Source organism: Neovison vison, chromosome 1 (genome assembly GCF_020171115.1).
Source record: "Neovison vison isolate M4711 chromosome 1, ASM_NN_V1, whole genome shotgun sequence".
NCBI lineage: Eukaryota > Metazoa > Chordata > Mammalia > Carnivora > Mustelidae > Neogale > Neogale vison.
This window is the reverse complement of record NC_058091.1, coordinates 67,291,680-67,318,189: the sequence shown is the minus strand read 5'-3', so window position 1 is coordinate 67,318,189 and position 26,510 is coordinate 67,291,680. Positions and strand designations below refer to the sequence as shown.

The window sequence follows — 26,510 nt, the reverse complement described above, 5'->3', positions numbered from 1 at the left end:
CTTCTGGAATATTTTTTTTCCATATTTACAGCTATTCTTTCTGAGTCCAGAGTTTCTTACTTGGGCGGTTCTACACTGTGTCCATTTAGCAGAGCTGGAACTACATTTCCCAGAGTTCCCTCCTCTGTGTAGTTTTTGGTGAGGGCTGGTGGGAAAATATATTTACAAGAAACTTGGAAGGCCAAAGTGACACATCAGCCTTGTGCTGGGTCCTAGACATCACGGCAGTTTATCACATTGCTGTGACATGCTGCCTCTCCTCGCTGGTCTGGGGAAGCGCCAGTGAATGGGTCCCCTCCTCTAGCCTTTCCTACTACTAGACCAGGCACACAGTCAGGATTCTGTGGAGAAGGACACTTGTTTTTCTGAAGGTGACCAGTGTCCTCAGAGTTGATGCGGTGAGAGACAGGTATGGGCTCCAGTTGCTTCTCACAGATTCCAGTTTGTCCTGGCTTTGAGTCCAGCTTTTCTTCCCTGTACCCTGCTGACCTGCAGAGACCTCAGGCCACAGCCTGAGGCAGAGGCAACAGGCTTCCACAGGCTTCTTCACCAGTTTCCCTTTGTGACCCTGAGAAACAACCTTCTCCTTTTCCTCTCACCGTCCCCTTTGTCTTCCCTTCTCATCTTCCCCAGTGTGAGGCGCAACCCTAGTAGGAAATTCCTTGCCCCCATCCCTCACAGTGGTTCTGCTTCCCTGATGGAATTGCTCACAGTGCCTTATTATCCAGGCCCTTCTACACCCAGCCCCCCTTTCACTGACTGTACGTCTTGCCTTTCGCTTATTCCCAAGGGCCCATTAGCCATCAGAAAAGGGTGATGAAATTTTAAAATGCATCTTAGTATTTCTAAGTAGTCATCATGATAGAGAACCAACAGGAAAGCACTGGCTACAGGGAGATTTGGGAACACCATCTATAGGCTTCTGGCACTTGACCCTGGAAGCCTCCACAGCCCCCAGAACTACCCAGGTGCTAAATGAGAGATAAACAAACTCCTACCTTAGTTCACCCACTGTTACTTTGGTCTCTGTTATGGCTGAGCTTGAATTCTACCCAAATACACATAAAACATTATCTGAATCAAGTTCAGTTATTCAAGTGAAGACACATCAAAACTTACCATTATCCTCCCTCTCTTATCCAATATAGCTCAGCCTCATAAACAGACATGCTCGCTTACAGAGCAGATTTTCAGAAAAGAGAGACTATCTCTCTTTCTTGCATAAAATGCAGAGTGGCCCAAAGCACAGTGGACAGGGATTCACTATTTCCATTCATTCTTACTTCTAATGAATTTTCATGGCAGAGGGAACTAAAAGGAATTAACATTTACTAACAAGACCAACACTGGACTGTCTATTCGTGTCCTCGACGAGGCATTACCACTGAATTTCAGAAGACAGGAGATATTTTCAATTATTTGAGAAAGTTATTCAGCCTCTCTGAGATAGAGTGCCACCATTTATAAAATTTGGTGAATACTCTTTCTTCACAGGCTTGTGGTGAAAGTAAAATGAAATGCTCCAAAGCATGAAAAGCCTTCCTCTTATGTATCTGATGTAAGAAGTGTCAATAAATATTAGTCAAATCTAAAGCCCAAATCACATTTTAAAAAATTAGCATAGAATACTATTTAAAGGATCCTAAAAGGCACATAACAAACAGCCCCCAATATTTTTTTCCAAAATCAAACTAAGTTTCCTGAAAAGGGGAATTCTTGTTCTAATAAAATCATGCATCAAATGATACATTAGTGCTGAGAATTTGCTGCATTTTTTCAAAGTCACCCAAAAACTAAAGGGAGAAGGGTAGTATGAGCTGGGGAAAACTCTGACCATGAATGGGTGGGTTCTGAAGTTTAAGATCAACGTCTCTGACTTAAAACAAAGAAAGCATCCTTTTCTTTTTGCTAAGCTTTCCTTAGATTCTTAGTTGATTCTTGATATTTCAAAAAATCATATCAAGAAAATTGATGTAAAAATATTTTGTTTTATAATAAATCTATAGAAAAAAAGATGCTGGCAAAGGAAATCAGTGAGGACAATATCACCTGATGTTTATCATATGAGCAAAACTGACTGTACTTATTAAAACAGTAAAGTTCACAAAGAAGGTTAAGTTGTTCCTTGGTACAAATTAACACTTCTTTCTTGCCCTTCTGGTAGACTTTAAAGAGTTTCTAAAAATAAAAGTATAAGATGCTTTTTCAAAGTTCATTAGCTTCATGTACCAGAGTAACGACATAAGTATTTGTCTGGACTACATGTTTGTGTCCTCTCTCCAACTCATATGTTGTTGTCCTGATTCCCCATGTGATATTTGGAGGTAAGGCCTATAGAAGGTCATTAGGTCATCAAGTAGAGCTCTATGATGGGGTTAATGCCCTTATGAGAAGAGACATAATAAAGCTAGCTAGGTCTCTCTCTCTCTCCATCCCTCTGCCATGTGAGGACACACCAAGAAAGTGATGGCCAGCTACAAACCAGGAGGGGGGCCCTCACCAACAACCAAATCTGCCAGCACCTTGATTTTGGACTTGCCAGCCTCTAGACTGTGAGAAATAAATCTTTGTTGTCTAAGCCATGGTCTTTGGTGATTTGTTATAGCAACCCAAATTGATTAAGACAAATGTCTCCCAGGTACACACCCAAGATAACTAAATCCTGAAATATAGTAGAAACCTGTTTCTAGGAAACTGTTCATTAATAATACTTATCTTTGTTAAGTCCTAACAAGGTGGGCCAGGGTTCAGAAACAAGTCAGAGAGATGAGAAGCTGATGGTATTGTAGTATTTACTCTATCTGTCCATGTACACCATGTACAGGTCTCGTAAGCAGACCCGTCTATTCTTAATACCAGAGGAAGGGCCAGCTCTGGTCATGCATAGTTCGGACTATGTGGCCTAGAGGTGTCCCTGAACAACCAATTATGACTCTGCATAGCAAAGAGAAGAATCAATGAGATTCCTTCTCTCATTCTGGAATTTGAAAGAGTCAATATCCAGAGGCTGATCTCACAGCCCACTGCATGGTGAGGAAACAGAGCTGCAGGAGAGGCTGGATCCGCCTTGTGCAAATCCAGTTATTCATTAACTGAGATTAAGCAGGCCAAACCCACCAGTCCCCGACCAGAAAGCGGCAGACAGAGGGAATATAGCTGAGGGAAGTCAGGTGTAATCTCCTTGAAGACAGGGACAGTGTCTGTCTGTTCATTACTATTTCCCCAACATCTGGCATAGTTCTTTGTTCTTGGGAAAAACTAGCCACTTGATACATATCACCTGAATGAAGAGTTAATGACTTAACCGTCCATCACCAGAGCAAGCCCGAAAGTGACCTTCTTTCTGGAAACACTAACACCAGAAACCAAAATTTGTCCGTGAGATTCCTTCTCCTTCAGCATAACCTATGTCTTCTCATGTTCCCAAGCTCCACTACTTCCTTTTATTTGAGCACATTTGTTTGGTCCTTGATCCTCGTAAACAACAACAAGACTTTGTGTGAGGGAGGAGGGAAGAAAGGGAGAAGGGGAGAGAAGTCTGAGAGAATAAAGGAAAGGTGTAAGAGGTGCACTTTCCTTTCCTTCGCTAAAGAGAGTTTTAGATTGGGTAAGAGGCTGCGAGACAAGGAACTGAACAACCTGTTCTAGAAAACTCTAGAACAAGAGAACTCTAGAACAAACTCTTTTTTTTTTTTTAAGATTTTATTTATTTATTTGACAGAGAGAAATCACAAGTAGGTGGAGAGGCAGGCAGAGAGAGAGAGAGAGAGGGAAGCAGGCCCCCTGCTGAGCAGAGAGCCCGATGCGGGACTCAATCCCAGGACCCTGAGATCATGACCTGAGCCGAAGGCAGCGGCTTAACCCACTGAGCCACCCACGTGCCCCTCTAGAACAAACTCTTTGCGCAAGAGAAGTGTTTAAACTTCGTCATTGGAGTAGACCGCTGTATAAAATAAGACCACAGTGTAGCTATCTCCCTGTAAATTGTTTATATTGTATTGAATGGGAGTACCTTGACGCCCATTCTCCTGCTTAATGAGTAGAGTGCTCAGGGAGGTTACTCTGGTGATAAAACACATGGTACTTAAAGGAATAATCCACCTTCCTTCCCAGCTCATTGTTTCCTGTTCCTCATTCTTTACTGAATGCCTCCCGGACTGTGCCTTTAAGAAAATCTGAATGATGGATTTTTTTCTTCCATTTATAAAGAACTCAGGAATGATACAGAAGAAAATGTTATCCCAGTAAACTGCTTCCACAAAACAATATATTCTCTTGGGCAATATGAATCTTTCGAGGTCTGGTTTACTCCAATCAATTGCTCTTAAATTATCCTCATGTGACAGATAATGGAAAACTAATCTTTGTGTTGAATACCAGCCCTGCACATTTCACAAAGGAGGTATGAGCCAAGCATACTTTCCACATTAGTAGAAACATCAGGTGGCCAGTATTATCCCCATCTTACTTCTAGTAGTTTTATGTAAAATGTACCATAGCCGTAAGATGCTCTGATGGTCAAAAGCAATCTGTTAACATTCATAAGGGCAAAGAAGGAAGGAATAAAAAAATAAAATACTTACTTGGTCCTAGACCAATTGAAAAAGCAGCAACATAAACAAGCAAGCTGGCTAAGGAAAGCCATTTCAAGAAAGCTGGGACGTCCGCAGGGTCTGTGACTGTCTGGTATTCAGCTTGGCTCAGTCCAGCACTTGGAAAGGTCGTCACCCCTCTCTTATCCACATCATTTTTTGTGGGCATTAGGGAGTTTCTGGTGTGGGCAGTCATCCCCTTAAAGAGTTCTCTAAGAGAGTCATCACGGGCTGACAGATTTCCTGGCCCATAAAACACAGACTCATCCAGGGACTTGTTGATAGGGCTATGGCTTCTACAGATACTGGTGAAGTTTATGGGGATGTTGAGATTCACGATGCCCATGGTCACCAGTGAAGCTACCATCACCGAGGAGCCGATACAGAGGAAGGTTTTGCTCCCAATGTGGTCTACAAGGACAGTGGCAGGAATGGTGCTGATGACCTTGACGATTCCAACCCCTGTGGAGGCGAGACTGGCTGCCTCATTGCTTTGGAAACCAACAGACTTCAAAACAGTTGATGCATAGAATAGTATGTTTGGCTGACCAGTGACTTGCACAAAAAATACCAGTGTCAAGCCTATCATTATCCGGGTCCTCATGTTGTCCTTTGATCGAAACAGATCCCTAAATCTATACTGATGCTCATCTTTCAGGGAAGATTTTATTATAGTGAGTTCCTCCGTTGCATCCGAGACGCCTCTCAACTTTCTGAGAACCTTGCTAGCAGCTTCCTCGTGTCCTTTCATCACCAGAAACCGGGGACTTGGAGGAAGAAAATACATTGCAATTGCCTGCAAAACTCCCAAGGGAATAACAAGGCCAAACATGTATTTCCATCCATGGGTAACACTGGCAAACACGTAGTTTGAAATGTAGGCGAAAAGTATGCCAGTGACAATCATCAGCTCATTCAGGGACACGAGAAAACCTCTTCTGTGTTGTGGAGCAATCTCTGCGATGTAAACACACGTGGCGATCGAAGAGAGTGAAATGGAAACCCCTATAGCAATGCGGCCTACTATGAGAACTGTGTAAGATAAACTCAGGATCAAGACTAGGCTTCCGAGGCCAAGGAGGCAGGATGACAAGATGATGGCAGCCTTTCTTCCAGACCTGTCAATCAGGACCCCTCCAGTGAGGGAAGCCAGAAGGGCCCCGATGAGGAGGGAGCTCACAACCATCTCCTGCTCATGGCAGGTTAGGTTTAATAAGGTTCTTATCTGAAGAAGGGCCCCAGAGATGAGCCCAAGTTCATAACCCACCAGGAGGCCACTGACAGCAGCTGTGGCAGATGACAGGAGAGTAAACATGCCGCAACCTACAGGCAGAGAGGAGAGACAGAGAGGTCAGTTCTGCACTGTTATTTTAAACACTTTATGTCTGAATGGAGACTTAACCTTATATAAGGAAGTTTCTCGGAGCACTGAGTAGAAACACACACATAAATATATATAATAAAAATAAGATAAATATATTAAAGTATATCAAAATAATAAATATATAATAATAAAATAATAAATATATAAGGAATGTATTAAAACATGGTATAATAAAATAATATATTAACAAAAATGATCAGATGTAAAAAGAAAAATCCTTTTCTTTCATTTTTGGGAGGAGAGGGGATACATTTAGGAAGTCACTTCCTTCTGTTCGTGTTGCTGATGCTGTTTTTAGTTACTAGTAGAGAACTGCACAAGATAAGCAGATGACAGATATGAAGACTGAGCAAACAAGAACACTGTTTATTTCCTGCTTTGGCGTTGGATCAGAAATTCAGACAGCCCAATTCCTCAGGCCCTGCTGCAGGCTGTCCTCTAAAGGCAAACCTCTGAGGCAGAGTAGAGAGGGTAGGACCCTCAAGAAGTGCTACAGGTGTCCCCTGGTATAACCTGGGGAAAAATGAAGCAGAGCCTCCAGGAAACCTGACCTCATATCTCCTTGGCCACATCCGGCCACAGTTGGCTCTTGTTAAACATATGAGGATATTGGTTGTGTGTGCATGCGTGTGTGACTTAACAAAGTTAAAGTTGCACCAGAAAGAAGAAAGAAATGGATGCAAGGGAGGGAACTAATAGCACCCATTACTTGCTCTGAATAAGGAGGCAGGGGAATGGAACTTAGGGGGAAGAAGAACAAAAGGGACTTCATATTGTTTTATAATTTAATGTTAAAAACTGAGGAAAAATAACAAAAGGTAGACAGTCATTAATTTTCAGAAAGAGGTATGTGGATGTCTGTTATATATTTGTAACTTGTCAAGAAAGAAACAAAACGAAACAAAAACTAACCAACAGAAGAGCATTGCGGCAACAGGAAACAATAGTTTGCAAGGTGTAACACAGGAAAGCATGTTTCTGGAACTGTTGGACAGCCAGCACATCATATGTGGGGCACAGCTGCTTGGAGAGGTAAATAGGATCCACTACATTTGGAGAGGTGCAGAGGGGATGCTTCAGACAGGGTTCTGCAAGTCACAGTGACAACTTTTTATGGTTTTCCAAGTATAAAGGGGTTGATGCACACTGAGCGGTATGGGGGCATTGACTTCAGAGTTCCTTGCTGCTGGCTGCAGACTGGTTCTTCCAGGAGCAAGACTGATAACAAAGAGTAGTATGTTGCCTTAAAGTTAACAAGAGATGATGGTAGCTTAGACTTGGATGTTCAGAGTAGACCTGGAGACAGTAGACAGATTCAAGGGAATTTGGAGGTAAAAATGACTACACTTGTTCATGCATTGGAGTTAGAATGTAAAGAGGTGGGTCAGAACCTAAGATGCCTCCAAGGTTTGAGCTGTTGGCTGGGTGATTTTACAACATTCAATACCCTATGTACGGGCCTATATATTGTTCAGGGAAATATACTGACCAAAGGAAGACTGAGCAAGTGGTTCTAAGTGGGGGTAAAAGAAGGAGTAGAAATCAGAAGATCTCTGTTTTAGATTTACTGAAATGTTTTAGTTGTTTTATCTATAAGACCTTCAGTTTAAAATGTCAATTCAGGGGCACCTGGGTGGTTCAGTGGGTTAAAGCCTCTGCCTGCAGCTCAGGTCATGATCTCGGGGTCCTGGGATCGAGTCCCGCATCGGGCTCTCTGCTCTGCAGAGCAGAGAGCCTGCTTCCTCCTCCTCTCTCTCTCTCTGCCTGCCTCTCTGCCTACTTGTGATCTCTGTCTGTCAAATAAATAAATAAATAAAATCTTTAAAAAAAAATGTCAATTCATGGTGCCTGGGTGGGTTAGTCAGTCAAGCAGCTGCCTTCGGCTTAGGTCATGATCCCAGAGTCCTGGGATCGAGCCCCATATCAGGCTCTCTGCTCAGTGGAGAGCCTGCTTCTCCCTCTCCCTCTCCCTGCTTGTGTTCTCTATCTCTCTGTCAAATAAATAAATAAAATCTTTTTAAAAATGTCAATTCAGACTAATATACAGATTTGGAGTTTAAAAGTCCAGGCTGGAGATACGTATTTGGGATTCAGCAGCACGCATCTGGGATTTAAAATCATGGGAATGAATGAGATCACTTAAGGAGAATAAACAGAGGATCAGGAGCAGGAGAAGCAGGACTAGGACTGGGACCTAGGGAATGCCAACATTTACAAGAGGAGAAAACAGCAAGGGAGATGGAGAAGAAAAGACCTGAGATGTGTATAGACTGGACTAGACATGTATGCAGACACATTTTTATCATAGGCTGAGCAAGGGCCATTTAACCCTGCCATTGTAGAGGGTTAGGAAAAAGAGCAGGTCAAGTAAAGTTGGTCTGAATTTCCTCCCATAAGAAATATCCAACGCATTTTACATTTCCAGGATCCTGGGACATAGGTGACTTCAAAAAAATAATCTAAAAAAGATCGACTATTTAGAGGGAGGAACAAATAAAAATGCGAGAATCCACAATAATATAGGATTTAATTCATGAGCATAGTGAACACAAACCATTAAATGAAAATTAAATCAGTGGTTTATCTAGCGAATTAGAAAACAAATATTTAGTACCAGTACACAGCAGACATTTTCCTAGGTACTGAGAGGCATATCTGTAGCAACGAAAGAAACCAGATGTAGTTAGTAGTTGCCCCCCAAGAAACTTAACATTCTGGTGATATCTCTATTATCTATCATTTATTATGCACTGCTTTAATCTTTACTTGTAAAATGACTTGAAAGCACTCTCTTACAGGTTCATTCATGTCCTAAATTTCCACATATTTTCCCCATTGTGGTCTTAATATCCTCATATTTCACTATACACAAACACACATAGACACACACACCAAAATTAGTGCTAAAACAACATATTTCTCTACCACAAGGAGACTCGGGTCAAATTCTCACATTTGGATAAGAATATCCTATTACTTTGTATCTCTACTTGTCATTCATTTTATCTCTGTCTGCCATATTGATTAGCTTCTATGTGTTTGGGCAACTGGTCACCGATATTCAGATTAAAGAAATAAGTAACATTGGAGAATGAAACACTTAAAAGGTAGTTTATTTATTTTTTTTTTTTTAAAGATTTTATTTATTTATTTGACAGACAGAGATCACAAGTAGGCAGAGAGGCAGGCAGAGAGAGAGAGGAGGAAGCAGGCTCCCTGCTGAGCAGAGAGCCCGATGTGGGACTCGATCCCAGGACCCTGAGATCATGACCTGAGCCGAAGGCAGCGGCTTAACCCACTGAGCCACCCAGGCGCCCCTAAAAGGTAGTTTAAAGGGAGGCAACCCAGGAGGGGATTTTGAGTGACACAGGGCAGCATGGGGATACGGAGTCAAGAACATGGCAGAACAGATGCTGGGGCCGCTTGAATAGCAGAAGACTGTCCTTGCCACTCTGCCCTTCTCCTTCACCTTCCTAGTTTTCCCACTTTGCTGGGTGGGAAATAGGGTTTCCCTACCAAAAGAAAGACCCGTTGAGATACAAGAATCCCTTCCTTTGATGCTCTATCATTCTACTTCAGACAGAGTCTGAGGTAGTGAATTAAGGAGGAGTGGGTGTGAGGCGAGGGGCAAGTCACAAGCCTGCTTCTTGTATTGTGGGGGACATGCTCCTGACAGGGGAGAGACCCTGCTTCTTTGTCCATTTCCTGGACTCAGGTTCATATGCCTTGTTCTTTCTGTCAGTGTTCACAGGACACTGACGAATTGGGATGTGTGCAAAGGGTCTGGAACCCATCGTGGTTTGTCAATGTCCCTCTGGAGACCCAGCAGCTAAGAGTTTTAAAAATATGATAATAAACTATCATGCACAAGGATGAGAACCTTTAAAAATATGATAATAAAAATTCTTTTAAAATATAATAAAATTAAAAAAAAATAAAGTTATTTCTATATGAATTACTAAAAATTATTTTAATAAAATTACAAGTTCTAAAATAATTTTACATAACACATCTATCGATTGATCGATCGATCTACGTATCATCTATCTAGGGAGTTGGCTTTTAAAAGCCTAAAAATGTACACTAAGACATTCTGTGGCCTTATTCCCACACGAGGGGCCTACCAACATGTGTTATATGCCACAGAATTAGGCTAAGGTCTTCACTGTCTGCATCTTATTTGAGGGGTTTGTCTTCCTTGTGATATGCTTTAAGGGATACCGACCAAAACAACTTCCACTTATCTCGATACTGCTACTTAGTACTGCTGATGTTCCTGTACAAGTTTAACGATGCCCATTTGGGATTTTGAATTCCAGCAGCCTGTAGAAGGTTAGTGCCTAATGCTCCTAGGATTGTGGCCCTGTGCCACTGTGGGACTTCCACCACAGGACAATTTCCTGGAGTTATTTGATCATATAAAGACAATGAAGAGAAACATAAAAAGTGGGCCTTTTGCCCCCTACCTACTTTTGGTTGATGATGATAAAAGCAAGGCATTATCCTATGGGCATCAGAAAGCAGAAATCGCTTTTCCAAGAGATCTGGGCACGAACAATGAAAGAACATGTGGCAGGAAGGTGGGCTTTATGTTTGCCTGAACACTGATGGGAGAATTTAGGCAGCTCGCTGTGCCCAGAAAAAGCAGCCAGAGCTAAAGGAGAGGGCAGGACAAGGAATTCCAATGAATGTCTTTTCAAAGAACATCCAGCCATGAAGTCAAACACTTTGCACTTTACGTTCTTGGTGAAATTGAGCATCTCTATCCGTTTTGTTCATGGCCTTGCTTCACAGGGGTCCTTCCTTCATTCATTTTCCCCAAAAGGGCCACAGAGACGTCTCTGCCTTTTTCAGACATCACAGAAACCACATGCAAGAGGCACCCGCCATCCCTTGGCTCGTGCCTCCCCCTGCGTCTGGCTGCTTTGCCGGAAAACCAGCTGTGTGCCTTCTGGTGTCATGAGGATTCTATAACAAGGTAAGAAGGTAAAACCGCTCACAGGAGAGGCACTCACAAGCAAGGTGCTTCACACGAACGCCCGAGACCCACACGGAAGACACAGAGGGCAGGAACCTCTGCTGCCTTGGTGAGGTCACAAAGGCTGCATTGTCTGCTGTTCACGGTGACTCACAGGAAGCCACGTTCTAACTGGCTCGCACACGAGACACTCAGTTTTCCATAATATTTGAGTTGCTGCCGGCTCTCTGCTTTCCTTTCTTCCCGTACGCCGACTACAGCCTATGCACATAATGGACACACAGTGAACACCTGCCCGCTCACCAAGCCCTACCACACCCGGCAGAGCATGGGCACGCAAGTCCTCCTGGCAGGCAGCCAAGGGATTAGACCACTTGGCCCCGTGCTAAGGTCTCAGAAATGGAGAAGACCCCCTACTTCATGGCTTGCTCAAGAAAAACTTGCAGTGACCCCCAAATGGCCTTGCAGATGTGGTCTCCCCCTTTCTCCACTCCTTCTGAATATCTTTCATCCCAACTCGTCTTTCAAGAGTCATCTCAAGTGCCATCTCTCCCAGTAAAGTCACCCAGCTCTGCCTTATTCTGCAGCCTCACCCTTAAGCCCTGGGTGGTCCTCCTGTCCAAAGAATGTGTTTCTAGGGCGCCTTGTCATTCAAGGGGCTCATTTATTTATTCATTTGTCTTCTGTTCAACTGAAAGGCCTTAAAGCCAAGAACTCAGCTTTCTTTATCTCTGTATTCTCATCTCTGGTCTTTGGCACAAGGTACATAAATACTCAGTGAATGTTCCTTGAGTGACTGAATAAATGAATGAATGATAACAGCACTCCAGAATACGGATCCTTGGTCCTCTCCCCCCAAGTTCCCATCAGTAGACTAAAAGATGAATGCGCAATATTCTGGAACAGTGAGCATATACAACTCTGTATTTACACAAATACTTAGCATCTGAGCAGCACAGCATTAGCATTTCTAGAAAGCTTTCAGCACTGTTACTAGCCTGTTAATACAGCACCGCGGTAGAGACCATAAATTGTTTCATTATCGCTCATATCTTTCTGCTTTATGAAATGGCAGCCCTGTGCACGGCCTTGTTCTCTAGATGTTCAGACTGTATGCAGCAGCCCCATCCAGGACTCAGTTTTGCAGGCCCCACAGTGGTCTCCAGGCACCAGCTCTTCAGCCCAACCCCACCACTTGCTGTTTCTGGAAAACGCCATGCACATTCCCGGGCTTGTGCTTCTCTTGGAGCTGCTCCCCCCCATGGCATGTCTCTCCCCTAACTTCGGAGCTTAGGGAGATCTGAGTCATCTCTGAAGATACAGTCTGAAACTCCCCTTCTCTGTAAAACCTTTCCAGACGGCCTCTCTTTGGTTAGCATTGCTCTCTCTCCTCTCCCTCGCCTTTCCTCCTGTGGCCTCACAGTACCCTGCATTTCATTCAGTTATGCCAGTCACTTTGGATCCGGAGTGCCTTGAGAGTAGGAGTATCACCCTCAAGAGACCCACCCAGGGCCTGACACGAGAGCTCGTTAGGCTTACTGGATGTCGCATGGAGGAGCACTAGCTTGACCAGAGAGCTCCCGCAGACCCATGAGAGCTGAGCTGGTTCCAAAAAGGTCCCAGATGCTGCCTCTCAGCCCCAGGCCATGTGAGGGCCCCCCTGTGGTGGCAAACCCTAGCCTTCTTCTAACCCCTCACCCCCTGCTCGGCCCCCTAATCCTCTTTAGCATACAATGAGACTCAGCCCAGTGGAAAATTTGGCCTCCCTCTACACCTGCTAGGGTCTGACCTTTCTAAAACAGAAAGATAGGAACTTTGCTTTCTTTTTCATTTTTCAAATCTCAGGTTTGATTCAGTAGGACTTGTACGGACACGCTTTCCTGAAACCAATCTTCTCTGACTTCTGTGGTCTGGGCAGGTGCACAGAGGGGACACTGCTTACGTGGGCTTCTTCGTCTGTCCCTGGCTCTTGCTTCCCTTATTTGTTTAGTGATAATTATGTAGGTGTTCATTGTATATATTCATCTCATTTCCGGTCTCCATCTTCTTGTGCTCTCTATGTACACCTAGAGAAGTATCTCCCATTTATCCTCCATGTCACAGATTCCAGATGATTCTACGCCTGCGGTTTTTCTCGTCCTCACACTCGTTACAGTTTCAGAAGGGTCTGTCTGCACCTCCAACCTCAGCGCCGTCATCACCTCAATTTATTCTCATTGTCAGACATTGTCCTAATCTCTTTTTTCAGAGTCCGCTTTTACAAAATTACAGAGAACAGAAATCAGATGCTTTCCAAAACTTACAAATGGTCCCTTAAAAAAGAAATCTCAAAATGCATCCCTTCCTTGCCTTTGTTTTTAGAATCGACTTGCCAATGGCCAGATTTGCTGCCTTCTCTTTACCCAGCCCCCAGATCAGTTATGATATTTTTGACTGTGAGAAACCAAAACCTAAAAAACAAGGATTAAAAACATTATGGCATTTACTGTTTAATTAGTGAGAAGACCAAGTTGAGTTTGGTGTTTCCAAGGATTCACACTCTATCCATCCTTCTGTTCCTGCCTCCTCAGAGGATTGGCTTTTGTCCCCGATTTGCCACCATATGTGCAAGATGGCTGCCGCAGCTCCACACATAAAAAGCCAAAGTCAAAGGCAGGTGACAATGGAAGAAGGCATGGGGCAAGGCCGTTTTGCTTTTATCAGGGAGGAAACTGTCTAGAAGCACCACGGAAGATGATGGATTTCAGGATATGCTACCCCTAAATGGTACCTTGGTTTATTGAGTATTTTAATCTGAAGGAGTTTGAGAAAATAGCAGAAGCAGGAAGATCCCTCTGACCTTCCGCTTGCCCTTCTCCCTGGAAGCAGGTAGCAAACCCTCACATGAGAGATGCCCTCCCTACACCCAGAGGAAGGGAGCAATCTTATCTCTGAAGACACAGAGAGGCCACGAAGGATCTGAACAAACAGGCCTTGCCAAGCGTCCCCTAGCTTCCTATGCTTAACCTCATACAGCTTGACCTGCCATGTTACTCCATGCCTGTCCACTCATCATCAGACCGAGCGTACACACACTTAGCCGTTTCTTACAGTTTTTATTTCCTAGTGAAGGTTCCCATGACATGCAGAACCTACATTAAATACATTTGGATGCTTTTCTCTCTAATCTGTCTCTGGCAGCTTCATTTTCAGACCCAGCTGAAGACTCACCCAAATGTCTCATTGGCCAGAACCAGTGGGTTCCATGGTCCATCTTGGCAAGAGAGAATGAGATGCAAGCATTGGAATATTTTAGTTCCGCAGCTAGGAAAGGCCGAAAATGAGAAGAGAGTGAGAATGAGTGGGTTTTTAGTGTCTGACGCACCTCATTTTAGCCACTACTTCCCTCTTAGCTAGGCCAGGAGGCGCAATGTTGATGGGGGAGCAGAAGGCCAGCTGAGGGCCAAGCATGAACTGACACCCCATGGCCCCAGATGGGATCTATGTGACATTCCTCAGACACTCCTGGCTGCCCTAAAACTAAGGGAAGGAAGGAAAAAAAAAAAAAAAAACCCAAATGTTAACTACTAAAGATCATAGTCAAAAAAGACAGAAGCCTCTATCAATTTTCAAAGTGTCCTTGTGATTTACAAGAAAACTGTATTCTTATCCATAACCTAACTTCCAGAAGGAAACTCCCAACTATCTTCAAGTTAATGCTTAACTTGACAATGGCAAGGCCTCCAGTGTCTTGTAGGTCATCTTCAGCATACAAAAGTTTGTTAGAAAACCACCCTTTTCTTTGCATCCCCAACTCCCAAGTATACAATCGGTCACCCCTCATGACCCAGATGCAGCAGCTCTTTCTGCCCCTGGGTCCTGTCCCCGTGCTTTAATAAAACCACCTTTTTACACCAAAGATGTCTCAAGAACTCTTTCTTGGCTGTCAACTCTGGACCTCACCAACATTCAAAACTACATTGTAGCTGCTAGCCAAATTTCTGATATCTGTTAGTTATTCTTCTGGTGTGACTCCATTGGATTGAGAAAGGAATTTTTTTTGCTTCCAGTTTTTGGGCCCCTGACTAGAAATAAGAGGTATCATTCCTGCTTGGTTTAAAGAGGCCCATAGTCCTTCGCTTGTCAAAACAAGTACCTGCCAAACTACAACTTCTGAAAGGCACCATTCCAGTGGCTCCTCCGGGCTTTGTCCCTTCTTAACACTGATTTCATGTCCCTGAATTCAATCAGCCACTGTCCTTCCTACCTGACTGGAGGTGTGGACATCTTGGAAGCTGTAGTTCCTGAGAGAGAAAGAGAAGGAACGGTAACAAGATGGCTGGGAAGATCAAGCTGTGGAGAAAAACTTCGACCCTCTGCCAGCACAGCTGCAGGGGTCTGTGGAGATGACTGCCCTTTAGCTGGTTCCTGACACAGTCTTTCAATTAGGGATGGCTCGTGGGAGTTTGTGCAAAGCTAAAATTTCACTGCCTTTTATGAATTAAGCCCATGCCTGCATCTTATTTAGGGTTAAATCCTAACTAACTGAGACTATATCTGGCTTTCATGCTTTTGTGATTTTGCATCTCTTTCCATCTTTTCCATGTTTTTATGGATATTTTTAACAGACAGTTGGGGTGGGGGGATGAATGAGGAAAACAAACCAGCAGACAATCTTACCTAGAGACCTCTGAGGCTTCCTGGGTGGGGCTCTCAACGTGTGCAAGCTGGGGTGAGCTAGGGACCTTGGAGGATTAATAAAATGTTTAAAAAGGGTCTTCATCCCATCAATGATTAGTGGATGTTGGAAAGAAAATAGTAACACACGTACCTGAACTTTAAGATTTCAGATGTATGCAGATATGATGAAAAATTAAAAATAAAAAAAAGCAAAGTTCCCCTGATTTCACAGTAAGTTTCCGTCAGCCCATATTTTCAAATCAATAAATATAAAACTTCAAAGACTATGATGTGAGTATTTAAAGTTGTTGAAGAAGTTGTTAAAGGAGTCTACGTACTTGAAAATGACAGCAAATAACCCTTAGTGCATCTAAAATTTTTAAATTAGGGAAATACAATGGGAAGAAACAAATAAGATTGTAAACCCTATGGATGCAAAACTCTGAGGAAGGGCACTTTATTTACCAAACGTAAATACCTGGATGGCTCCCTTGGTGTTAAGGGAGAGGAGCATGGGACACGTCAATGATACACAGGTGGACTATGGGAAAGGGAGAGAACAAAAAAATAGTCAAGAGGTTTCATATAATATAAAGGACAAATTCTGATGTGTGTGTGTGAGAGAGAGACAGACAGACAGACAGACAGAAAGAAACAGAGAGAGCAAGAGAAAGACAGCTCAAGAAAGAATGGAGAAGAATGTCCAGAAAGAGGAAAAATGGAAGAAAAAGAACGGACACGTTGTCGGGTTTTGGGGACTGGGAGGCTGTAAAGCCACATAAGGAAACAACAGGGTCACAGGCATATGTGTTTTACATATGTCAGTTTACAAGAAATTTCCTACGGTGGATTTGACAGGAGAATTTTAATGGGCCCATCAAATATTTAATTGTCCTATAGCGATCCACAAAGAGCTCCTATGAATGGGATTTGAGAATGGGAAGGAAAAGGGGTGGTGATCCACACGTGGATCAGAGCAAGGACATGAGGAAAGGACTCGCTGCACAAGGTGAAAGTTAACAATCAGTAGAGGCGGGAAGTTGGCATAAAAAGTGATCAGAAGGACCACAAGGCTCCTAAGGGAGACAGTGTGAGTTTGAGGATGGGCAGAGAGGGGTGGGGAGCAAGGAGGCATGTGGATCTAACCTTAGAGGGGCTGGAGCTCTGTCTGTTGAAATATTAAAAGAACGGTGACCCCAGGAAGCGGATTTCAACATGCAGGTGAGGCTCTCTGGGGGCTCCCTAATGCTGTCCCCACTGTGATCACGTGCGGAGACTGGCTTGGTTTCTCTAAACTGATAGAGCCTCTTCCAAAGAATCCTTCCTCTCGTGGTGCTTAGCACGAAGGTTTCCTGATATGGTCCCTGCTTACATCTTCAGATTCCTCTGCCATACTCTGGCCCTTGGATGAACTCTGTGTTCTCGTCATACAGAAATATCCGTAGGTCCCTGAATGTGCCATTCTCTCTTCTGAGAACTGGCGCACAAGCTATTTTCTCTGCTTCTAATGCTCTCTGCAAATGCATTGACCTCAGTTATGCTTTCTTAACTCAGCTTCGCTCTCCTATCTCCCAGAATCCGTTAAAAGCTGGTAGAGCTGCCCACCCCGCCCCCCACCTGGGTCCTAGCAGAGTATCATTCATCCGGCTACCTTCTCCATCTTGGGCTCCCCGATCTCTTTTCTCTCTCCACCAGTTGGTAATAAGCATCTACATCACATGATTGTCTCTTATTCACCACTGGACCCAGGGTCTAGCATCATATCTGAGTTTTAGTGGACTCAACATTGACTAAGCAATCATCTTGTAATTACTTAGATTCTTATCTTTCTGATGAGTTGGAAAAATCTGTAACCATGGGTAAGGTTTTCTGTGTCCTTTTTCACTCTGAAGTATCCAGCTCAATTAGTCTTGCTGAAGGAAAATGTTCTTTAGTTTAGCTGAACAAACCCTTAATTCATTTACCCATGTAACGATGAAGGATGGACCACAGGCCGGCACTGTGTTGGGCACAGATGGAGAGAGGTTCATCTGGATAAATAGTGCGATCGGCACGGTGGTCACCGCGAGCACTGCGCTGGGAGATTTCCTACCTTATGTCTGGATTTGATGGCTCAAGATGGTGCTTCCTTGTCCTACATGCTTGTGACCCCTGATGGAAATACAGAGGAAAGACGTAGTTCCTACTTCTCATGAGTTGCCCAAGCTCACAGTACCTGCAATCAGAACTCTGATAGGTACCAGAATATATATTTTACCCAGAAACCCATAACCTTATAGCCAAAGACATGTTGCATGGAAAATTAGGGAAGTAGCTATAATAAAAAAGCAATAAAGTTCTGAAATGAGTGTAACAGAGACCCCAAATCCCAGATCAGATCATAGAACAGAGCAGGAAGTAGAGACATCAGTGCTGGATGGTATTAATGGTCAGGCGGGCAAAGCCCTGGACTGGATCTTACGATACTGAGACTCTGGCACACGTTACCCATGCTTCCTGGAGAGCATCCCTTTCTTCCCCCTAGGAGGTGCCGGGCCGAACGGTGAAGGTACAGTCAGGAGTCAGAGTGCCTGACAAGTTACCAGCTAGCTTGTGACATGTCCCTTAACCTTTCTGTTCCTCTGTGTCCTCACTCCCAAGATGTAGATAATAACATTACCAACTTGATAAAGTTGTTACGAGAATCCATGAGAATGAAAACTGCATTGGGCATGGTAATGTTTGCTGTTATTCTCTTAGCCTCAGTTTGCTTATCTGTGAACTGAGGATAATACCTCATTGAGGTTGTTGCAAAGACAAGAAGCGATAATTGTAATAGAAGCCTTTGACCCACAATAATCGTTCAATAAAGATTTGTTTAGCCTGAATCTGTGGGGTAAAATCGCCATAACACGGAAGTAAAACTTGGAAACAGTCTCCCTTACCGATAGTGCAGGAAGTAAAATGATACCTTGATCCCAGCATAACAGTTATGCCTTTCCATAAATTCTTGAATCCCTTCTTTTTTGGCAGTACCGTGAAAAATTCTTCCCGTAGTTTTGCCTTGGGGTTTCAACAATTTTGTTTCCCAGTGGAATTGAAATATTTCATTAGTTTGGGAATGCTCTCTCACTTTACAAATTGATCTTAATCACAACTTTTCTCTCCATTCGTAAAAGTCTTGCACATCTGAGGCTGAAATATCATTTTGGGCAGGTTTCTAAATTAGCACTGCACATTGCTACCAACTCCGACTTCCACAAAGTGTGGAAGCAGGTGCAGGCAGGAGCATAACATTTTGAAGCAAATAATATGGATGTAACCAACAGCCCCCAGACCCTCATTATGCCAGGCAGACCTGAGTCATGAGTGTTCCTGAGAAACAATTACTTCCAGGGGAAGCACCAGATAACAGCTTCAAGGTGAGTTACACTTGATTTACTCCAGGTAAAAAATACTCCTGGGGTGCCTGGATGGTTCAGTGGGTTAAAGCCTCTGCCTTCAGCTCAGGTCATAATCCCAGGGTCCTGGGATGGAGCCCCACACCGGGCTCTCTGCTCAGCGGGAAACCTGCTTCTCTTCCTCTCTCTCTCTGCCTGCCTCTCTGCCTACTTGCGATCTCTGTCTGTCAAATAAATAAATAAAATCTTTGAAAAAAAAAATACTCCTAAAAGTCAAACAAAGGATGGCATTTTTCTCCCTCGTATTTTGGCAGAACACTATAATGTGAGAAATTGTTCAAAAAAGAATGAATGCTACTAAAACTAAAATTATGTGATCATTTATCTGAGTCATCTTATTACTTCTACTAAATTGTATAAAATATTCGTATATCACCAAGGCATAGCCGTTTAGCAAATGCATAAATGACTGTTCTTGTGACATAGGAGGTTAAAATGATACCAATGAGCCAAAACAAACCAAACATAAATTGAAAAGAACCCTATGAATTCATGATTTACTACAAAGATTATGTATTTGACTCCAAGTTTCAGCTGGGAAATATCTGGGGTGATTTCAAGTTTTGCCTTTAACAGAGACTGGGTACTTTCTGAAGGAAGATGGATGAGAAAACATCTTTATTTGGAGTTTGGTCAAATAGCTCCTTGGGAAGAAGTCTATGTCGACTTTCCCCCTTCCTCCCCACCAAAACTCGGTGTCTTTTTACGTGGCTTTCATCCCCTATTTTATTCAATAATTCATTTTCTTGGGGAAGACTGTGCATGAGAAGAAAAACGAACTAGGGAGCCCCAACTCTGAATCTTTAAGAATCGCATACAACCGGTGCTTTCCCACCCAGTCTGAGTAAAGAGCCATTTCAATGCTTAGAGGCACAAGCCAACTGCACACTAATGGAGGGCCACTGGGAGCTCTTAGAACGTTTTACACCCTTAGGCTAAGTATTACCTAGGTTCCTACTATTGAAAAAATGCTACCTACAAAACCATATTCAAGAACTATTTTTGAATGAAAAATAGAATCCCACATATCTACAGCAATTAAAAATAACATTTTAATATTGGCCAAATCACCTTTGATTTCCACATGTCAGTTGGAGTTTCCTTAGGCAGCTCCAGGGTGGAGTCATTCTTTGTTGGGACTGGTTGTTCTTTTTGCTTGTTTAACCAGCTAATAGAAGATCCAGCCCACTAAAAAGTACCCCGTTGAAAATTCACAAACATCGTAAGTGAAGGGCTACCACTAGACCTGTTCCAGGGATCTCAGAGACCTTGGCTCCCGACAGCAGTCCTACCAGAAGGAAGGGTGATATTACAAATATTTAACAGCTGGGAAAGGGGCACTGACCTATTGGAACAGTCATGAGCTGTAAAACCAGCTCGGGCACACTGGTGCCTACTGATTAATTTCAGTCCCCCCAGGTCAGCCACATTGCATAAAGGCTCTGTCGGTGACTGTCAGGCCTTGCCACCCACCGACTCCCACCAATGTGTGTCTGCTGCACAGTGGCCCCTGGGAGCTAGTCTGTTGCAAGTGGCAACCTCTCTGCCCTCTCTAGGTCAGACTGATCACCAGAGGAAACAAGAGCCCTGCTGTGTGAGCGACACACCACCCAGTGTTTGTGGTGAAACACCATGCCGCCATGTTTGTTTAGAGCCTTCTCTCTTTCTAGATCTTGGAGAAGCCCCCTGCTGGAGCCTCACAGTCACAAAAAGCCTCAAATTAAGCTTTTGATGTCATTTCCAAGTGATGTGTTATACACAATCATAGAGAAAAGTTGACTGAAGTGAAAAGAGAGGTGGTTATCTTTAAATCTGGTCTTATTTTCAGACAAAAGAGTCTACAGCACCTCATAGATTCACATGTCTGTAAATCCTGGCCCTCCCTTGGCAATATCAAGCTTCATACAATAACTTTTTGTTGTTATCAGCCATTAATTTATTAAATACGTGTGTTTTTAAAACACAATAATTTTTGTCAGAGGTTTTGTCATTCTTTGATACATGGAAGGCCTGGAGGAATGGTAATGGCTAAGGCTCTGGGTCTTCCCAAAATGACTGGTTCATTGTTAGAACTGTTCCTCTCACAACCAAGGCTCTGTTATGAGGTCAAGCTGGTTGGTCTGACTTACTCTTCCCTGGGGATAAGCTTGCTTCTAAAAGTCTCCTCAGCTCTCTGAAAAGTGGACTTCCTATGGGGCTGTGTAAAGAAGCCTGAGAAAACTAGGCCTGACTGAATTTAAGGAGGCCTGGTTTAGGTTAACCATGGGACTCCAAGACTCAGTGGGAGCGTAGTAAGAATGCCCTGACCTCTTTAAGCATGGCCTGCATGAGCAGAGAGGTGATGGACTTGTGGTTTGCTAATGTGGTCCCACCCAGGAGTCTGCTCGGGGGTACAAGGGGTGGGAAGGGAGCAGGGAGCCACCGGCCTCAAGTTTTTCCTTTCTCTACCTCCCTTCTTATCTCTAGAGAAGCAACATGATGACTCCTCTTACATATCGATCACCTCTTCAGCTTCTCCTTTATCAAAAGGAGTTTCACAGATTTAAACAAGTTTGAGAAAACTGCCTTCGGACACTCATCTGATTAGCCCAAGTATGCATTTCTTATGTCTCAGGCTGTGGCATTTTGGATTGAGAAGGGTCTTAGGAGGATGGAGCCCAGACCTTTCAGCTGGGTCAGTGAGTCCAGGTCTAGTGACCTGAATTCCAGCGCATTCGACAGCTGGATCTAACGTGCTGAGAACCTGCATTCATATAATGAATATTGTTCTTGGTTTCGGAATATTGGGGCAGTTGCTGCTGGGGTAGAGGGGGCCTTAAGGAAACCATCCCCTCAGCCATTCATTCAAAACATGAAATTAGAAGAGCCTGGGAGACCCATCTCCTGAGATGGAAGAGCAGGCATCTGGCCTCCTGAGCCAGAAACACCACACTCAGTTGTGCACCAGCACTGAGTGAACTCAAGCCAACTGCACATCTTCGCTCTCTTGTGTGAGATGTTCTGTACTGCACTTTTCTAATATCATGTATGTTAGGGTCGGCACCAGGATTGAGCTCAACCCTTCCTATGAGGTCAATTATAACATGTCTGTAGATAAATAAACTAAAAAATTTACTGAAAATATATGCACTTTGTGTCATAACTTCTTGAAAATGAATCTAATCACTGGAACAAAGCATTCTTACCAGCTGAAGGAGGGATGGCCAAACAAGATCGGTTAACACTCTTCATTGGGCAGAAAAGCATTTGGATGTGCAACCATGGGAATTTTTGTTTTGATTTGTTTTTCGGTCTCTCGAATGACTTAATTATCTTCCCCTGGGTTGTATGACTAGTTCCTCCTTGTGCTTTAATTTTCCCATCTAGGAATATACAAAAACTTCAATAGTCAAAGGTAGGATTAGAATGATCATTATTGATCATATTTAAATACTCTGAGTTTCCTGAATGAAACTATGAAAGTTTGAAATATAAAGATGTCAAAAGAGGTATTTTGCAAGCATTATTGTATGACGCCTCAACATCTTCATAAAACAGACTAAAGTATCATCCCAAACCACACAGCGAGCCTGCATTAGGAATTCGGTAGACATATAATTGCCTTTGGGGACCAAGAGATGTATCAGACAACTTGGGTAAATTTACAAGTGACACTAAAATATATGTATTCATCTAAATGTAAACTATAGCACAAATCAGTTGTATTTATTTAAGATTTGGGGGAAACATTTCGGCTTCCTTTTCTATATAACAAAGATTCATTTAGAATTAAATTTAAAAAATAACTTATGGTACTTATCCACTTATCATTTCTTTAGAACACAAACAGTTGTACTTTAAATTCATTTTGTGAATATATTCAATCTTTCCAAACACACATACTTGTGACCTTATTTCAGGATACTTGCACAATTTAACCTATTAAGAGTACACCGTGCTTTCAAAGCAGTATCAAAATTAAATAGTGCATTTCTTTAAATTGTTGCTGCCGAGGCCCCCTCAGGACAAAGTTTCTTTTCTTCTTTGTGACATTATCACGGACTATTTAGTGAACTCTTTTGTTGATTTGGCCACCTCAGCAAACACTGCAGCTCAATCTTTCAGAAACTCGGAGAGAACATTGCGATTCTTTCCCTGAACCCTCAAATACAAGCTTCCCTGGGCTGCTCTGAGTCTAATGAGCCAGAGAACACATGTGGAGGAAGGGGCAGCTCTGCTTCAGAGAGGGACTCAGCCATCCTGAAGGACGACCCCAGACCTTCATTCTTGACCAGAAGTGGGAAAGCAGGAGAAAAGCTGAGCAGGGAGCAGGGAAGGGAAGGCCGGTAGCTTCTCATTGCCGAGGACCCAATCCACGCCTCCAACAGAGGGGTGGTGGATTCAAATCCAAGATCAGACTAACCCAGGATGCAAGCATAACTTTATAGATCCATTGCAAGGTGAAAGGTACATGCTTTTTGTATCGTTTAGTGTTCTGGATTATTCATGAAATTCCAATGTCTGGCCTGGGAACCTATCGCATGGTGAAGGGGAGAAGAGCTGAGGAAAACCTTAGAGAGAGAATTATTTGTGTTTGCTTCTATTCCTATCATGATTGGTTTCTATTCCTTTGGGAACCAACTGGAAGAGTAGGAAAGGACAGCCAAGAGCTTGCAGCGTGTTTGTGGGATTTGTCAACGTGGAGGTGAAGAACAGCATTCCGCAGAGCCAAGATCACTGAAATGAATTAAAACTTTTTCAGATTTCACCTCAGAAAGGAAAGAGTATTAAAGGCACCTCAGTTTGAAAGGCCTGTTGGAAAGAGAGCAGGAGCAAATCAAGCAGCGGTTTCAGGCTTGAATTCATTACAAAGTCTTCTTAACAAACGGAGGCTGGGAATGTAAAAAAGAAAGTTGTGTTCATTAATTACGTAACTAATACTTCTCAGAAGCCTCCTGAAAACACTGATGTAAAACATGGGGTTTCTAAATGTCCACTTGTTACAGATTGCCCATTTGGGCCAATAAATGAAAAAGTGTGTGCGTGTGTGTGTGTTTACACACGGGACTCTCTGGTTGGTCAGTTTTCCCAAAATGTAAGAGTTCTCCACTCCGCCAATACAACCGATGGACCCATCCCGCCAGGAGTGGGACCTGGATCTTCACACTTCAACTCCTTGTCATTCCTGCTCCCACCGGATCCTGTCCCCTTCTCTCCACGCACCTCGCCGGCTCACGTGTGTACACACACAAACACACACACACACACACACACACGCACGCGAGAGCCGAGTACCGCCGCCGGCCCGTGCCTCCCTTTACCTCTGGCCCAGGGAGGATGCCGGCTGCCGCTGGCTGCGCCGCTGCCCTCGGTCTCCGCCGCCGTCCTCCCGGGGCTCAGCAGCCCGGGGCCCTCGCTGTTTTCAACAGGTACCATGGTCGCGGAGAAGTTACAGGCGCCCCCGCGGCCCCGAGCCACCCGGGCTGCCCGCTCTGACGGCAGTGGTCACTTTCCCCATGGTCGCCTGCTAAAGAAGGGTGAAAAAAAAAAAAAATAACCACCAGTGTGATTTGTAACCAACTTTGTTTCTATTTCCGAAGGCTTTGCCCTTTTCGGTGACACGGGCTGTTGCTATTTCAGGCAGCCTATCACAGGCAGTGGGAGGGCCGGGCTCCGGGGACTGTTTTCGCCTTCAGATGCCGGGCTGGAGGCAAGGGGTTAAAAGGCTTGGGGAAGGCGCTCAGATCCAGTGTTTGGCCGAGAGCTGGGGGTAGGGGGTGGGGGGTTGGGGTGGCGGGGGACACTCTTGTGTAACTACACCTTTGAAAAGAGGCAGAGAAGAGAAACATGCAGCTTGAAAGGGAATCAGGAGAGTGACGGGTCCAGAACGCTCACAGATGGTATCGGTTACTCCTGCAGCGAGGGGAACAATTTATGCAAAGCCATACCAGGAGGAAAAGTGTGTCAGTTTTTCAGCACGACTGTTATTCCAAAAGTCTTTATTCCACTTGCCTTTAAACAAAGCATAAGCCATCTTTCCTGTGTCAGCCTGATTTGTTTTAGGTGGATGAGGTCTGTCCTCTCTCTCTCTCTCTCTTTCTTCCTCCCTCTCTCTCTGCAAGGCCTGGCGGACCAATCCAGGCCAGAAACCAAGCATGCACAGCCCCAGACAGATGAGATTCTTTGGCTTTTTACAGCAAAGTAATCCAGTTTATCTGTGCATTGTTGTCTCAAACTACTGTCAGGGTGTACGATAGCCTGATAGCCTTTGGGAGGAGGCTACTTCCAACTCAGAGAGACCAGACTAATGACCCCATTATGTGGGCGTGAGGGCCCCTAGATATTCACAAATCAGGGAGTGAGAAATAGAATTTTTTCCCCCGATTTGTGAATATATTTATACAAAAGCTCTTTGAGATTTGTGACATTTTTACCTCTAGTTATATAGTTAACAAATCATGTTTAGTGAAAAACCTTAGAGAGGAAGTTGAAATTATTTTAGAAAATCATTAGGAGTGAAAACTAAAATTTATGGAGTACTTATTATGTGCCAGAAATTGTGCTGAGGGCAGTAACTCAGATGATTTTTTTAAAAAGATGATTCTTCGGCATTAAAAACAAAAACAAAAACAAACAAACAAACAAACAAAAACCACTTGTGAGCAGGTTCCCATAATACAGAAGAGACCATGGAGGCTGAGTAGCTTGCCTAAGTGTCATAGCTTGGCAGTTAGTGGAGGGGATGAGAGTGTGAAGCTAAGGCAGTCTAATGCCATAGCTCTCCTACAGCCTAACTTCCCAGCCTTGTTCTTCTTTGATTTTCTTGACTTTGTTCCCGTTCAGCCCTTCTTGATTTTAAGAGGATGCCATGAAACATGCCCTTCCGTCCTAGTCATTTCCCTGGACAGAGAGGCAGATTTGCACTGTAGGCAGAACCTGAACCATTCAGGACCTATTTTGACTTCTTGGCTGGATCAAAACACAGCTCTAAATGAACGTATCATTTGTACATTTCCTTTGCTCATCCTGGGTACTTCTATATTTTTCTTTTCCGTCCAGGAAATCGGGGAGCAAATGCAAAGAAACCTAGAGTAATTCAACTAGTATTGGTTGCGCACCTGTTGTATGTCTGTGGATGGTGCTGGGAAAGGGAAGTTCTGCAAACATAGCCCAGCCCCTTCCTGGTTCAGAGATGAGTGGTTCGGAATCCCCTAGATCAGCCTGTCCCCACAGAAGAATGTATAGTGTGACGATGTTTTAGTGTTTATTTGCTCCCAGAATGTTTTATGATTGTAGGAGCAGCAATTTTTGTGACACACATATACCTTTCATCAGTTCTTCATGTTCTCTTTGCTGCTACCTTTTCTGCTCAGAGCCAGTGATCTCAGCTGGGGTGCAGGGAAAATGTCCTTGCAGTAGGTCAATCGTGTAATTGCTTCATTTAAGGATCCCAGACCCTGTGTCTCCTCCAGCAGGTT

The 26,510-nt window shown here is 43.7% G+C and overlaps 1 protein-coding gene across 5 annotated transcripts in view; it reads right to left on the bottom strand.

Annotated features, from left to right (window-relative positions):
- Positions 1 to 24,622, bottom strand: part of SLC2A12 (solute carrier family 2 member 12) — a 53,390-nt gene extending 28,768 nt beyond the window's left edge. For all 5 annotated transcript variants that reach the window (XM_044248486.1, XM_044248468.1, XM_044248495.1 and 2 more), the window contains exons 1-2: positions 24,354 to 24,622; positions 4,584 to 5,915 (exon numbers count right to left, since the gene is read on the bottom strand). In XM_044248486.1, coding sequence (XP_044104421.1) covers positions 4,584 to 5,915; positions 24,354 to 24,468 — 1,447 coding nt within the window. In that variant the 5' untranslated portion in view covers positions 24,469 to 24,622. The remainder of the gene's footprint in view (positions 1 to 4,583; positions 5,916 to 24,353) is intronic.
- Positions 24,623 to 26,510: the final 1,888 nt, after the last annotated feature.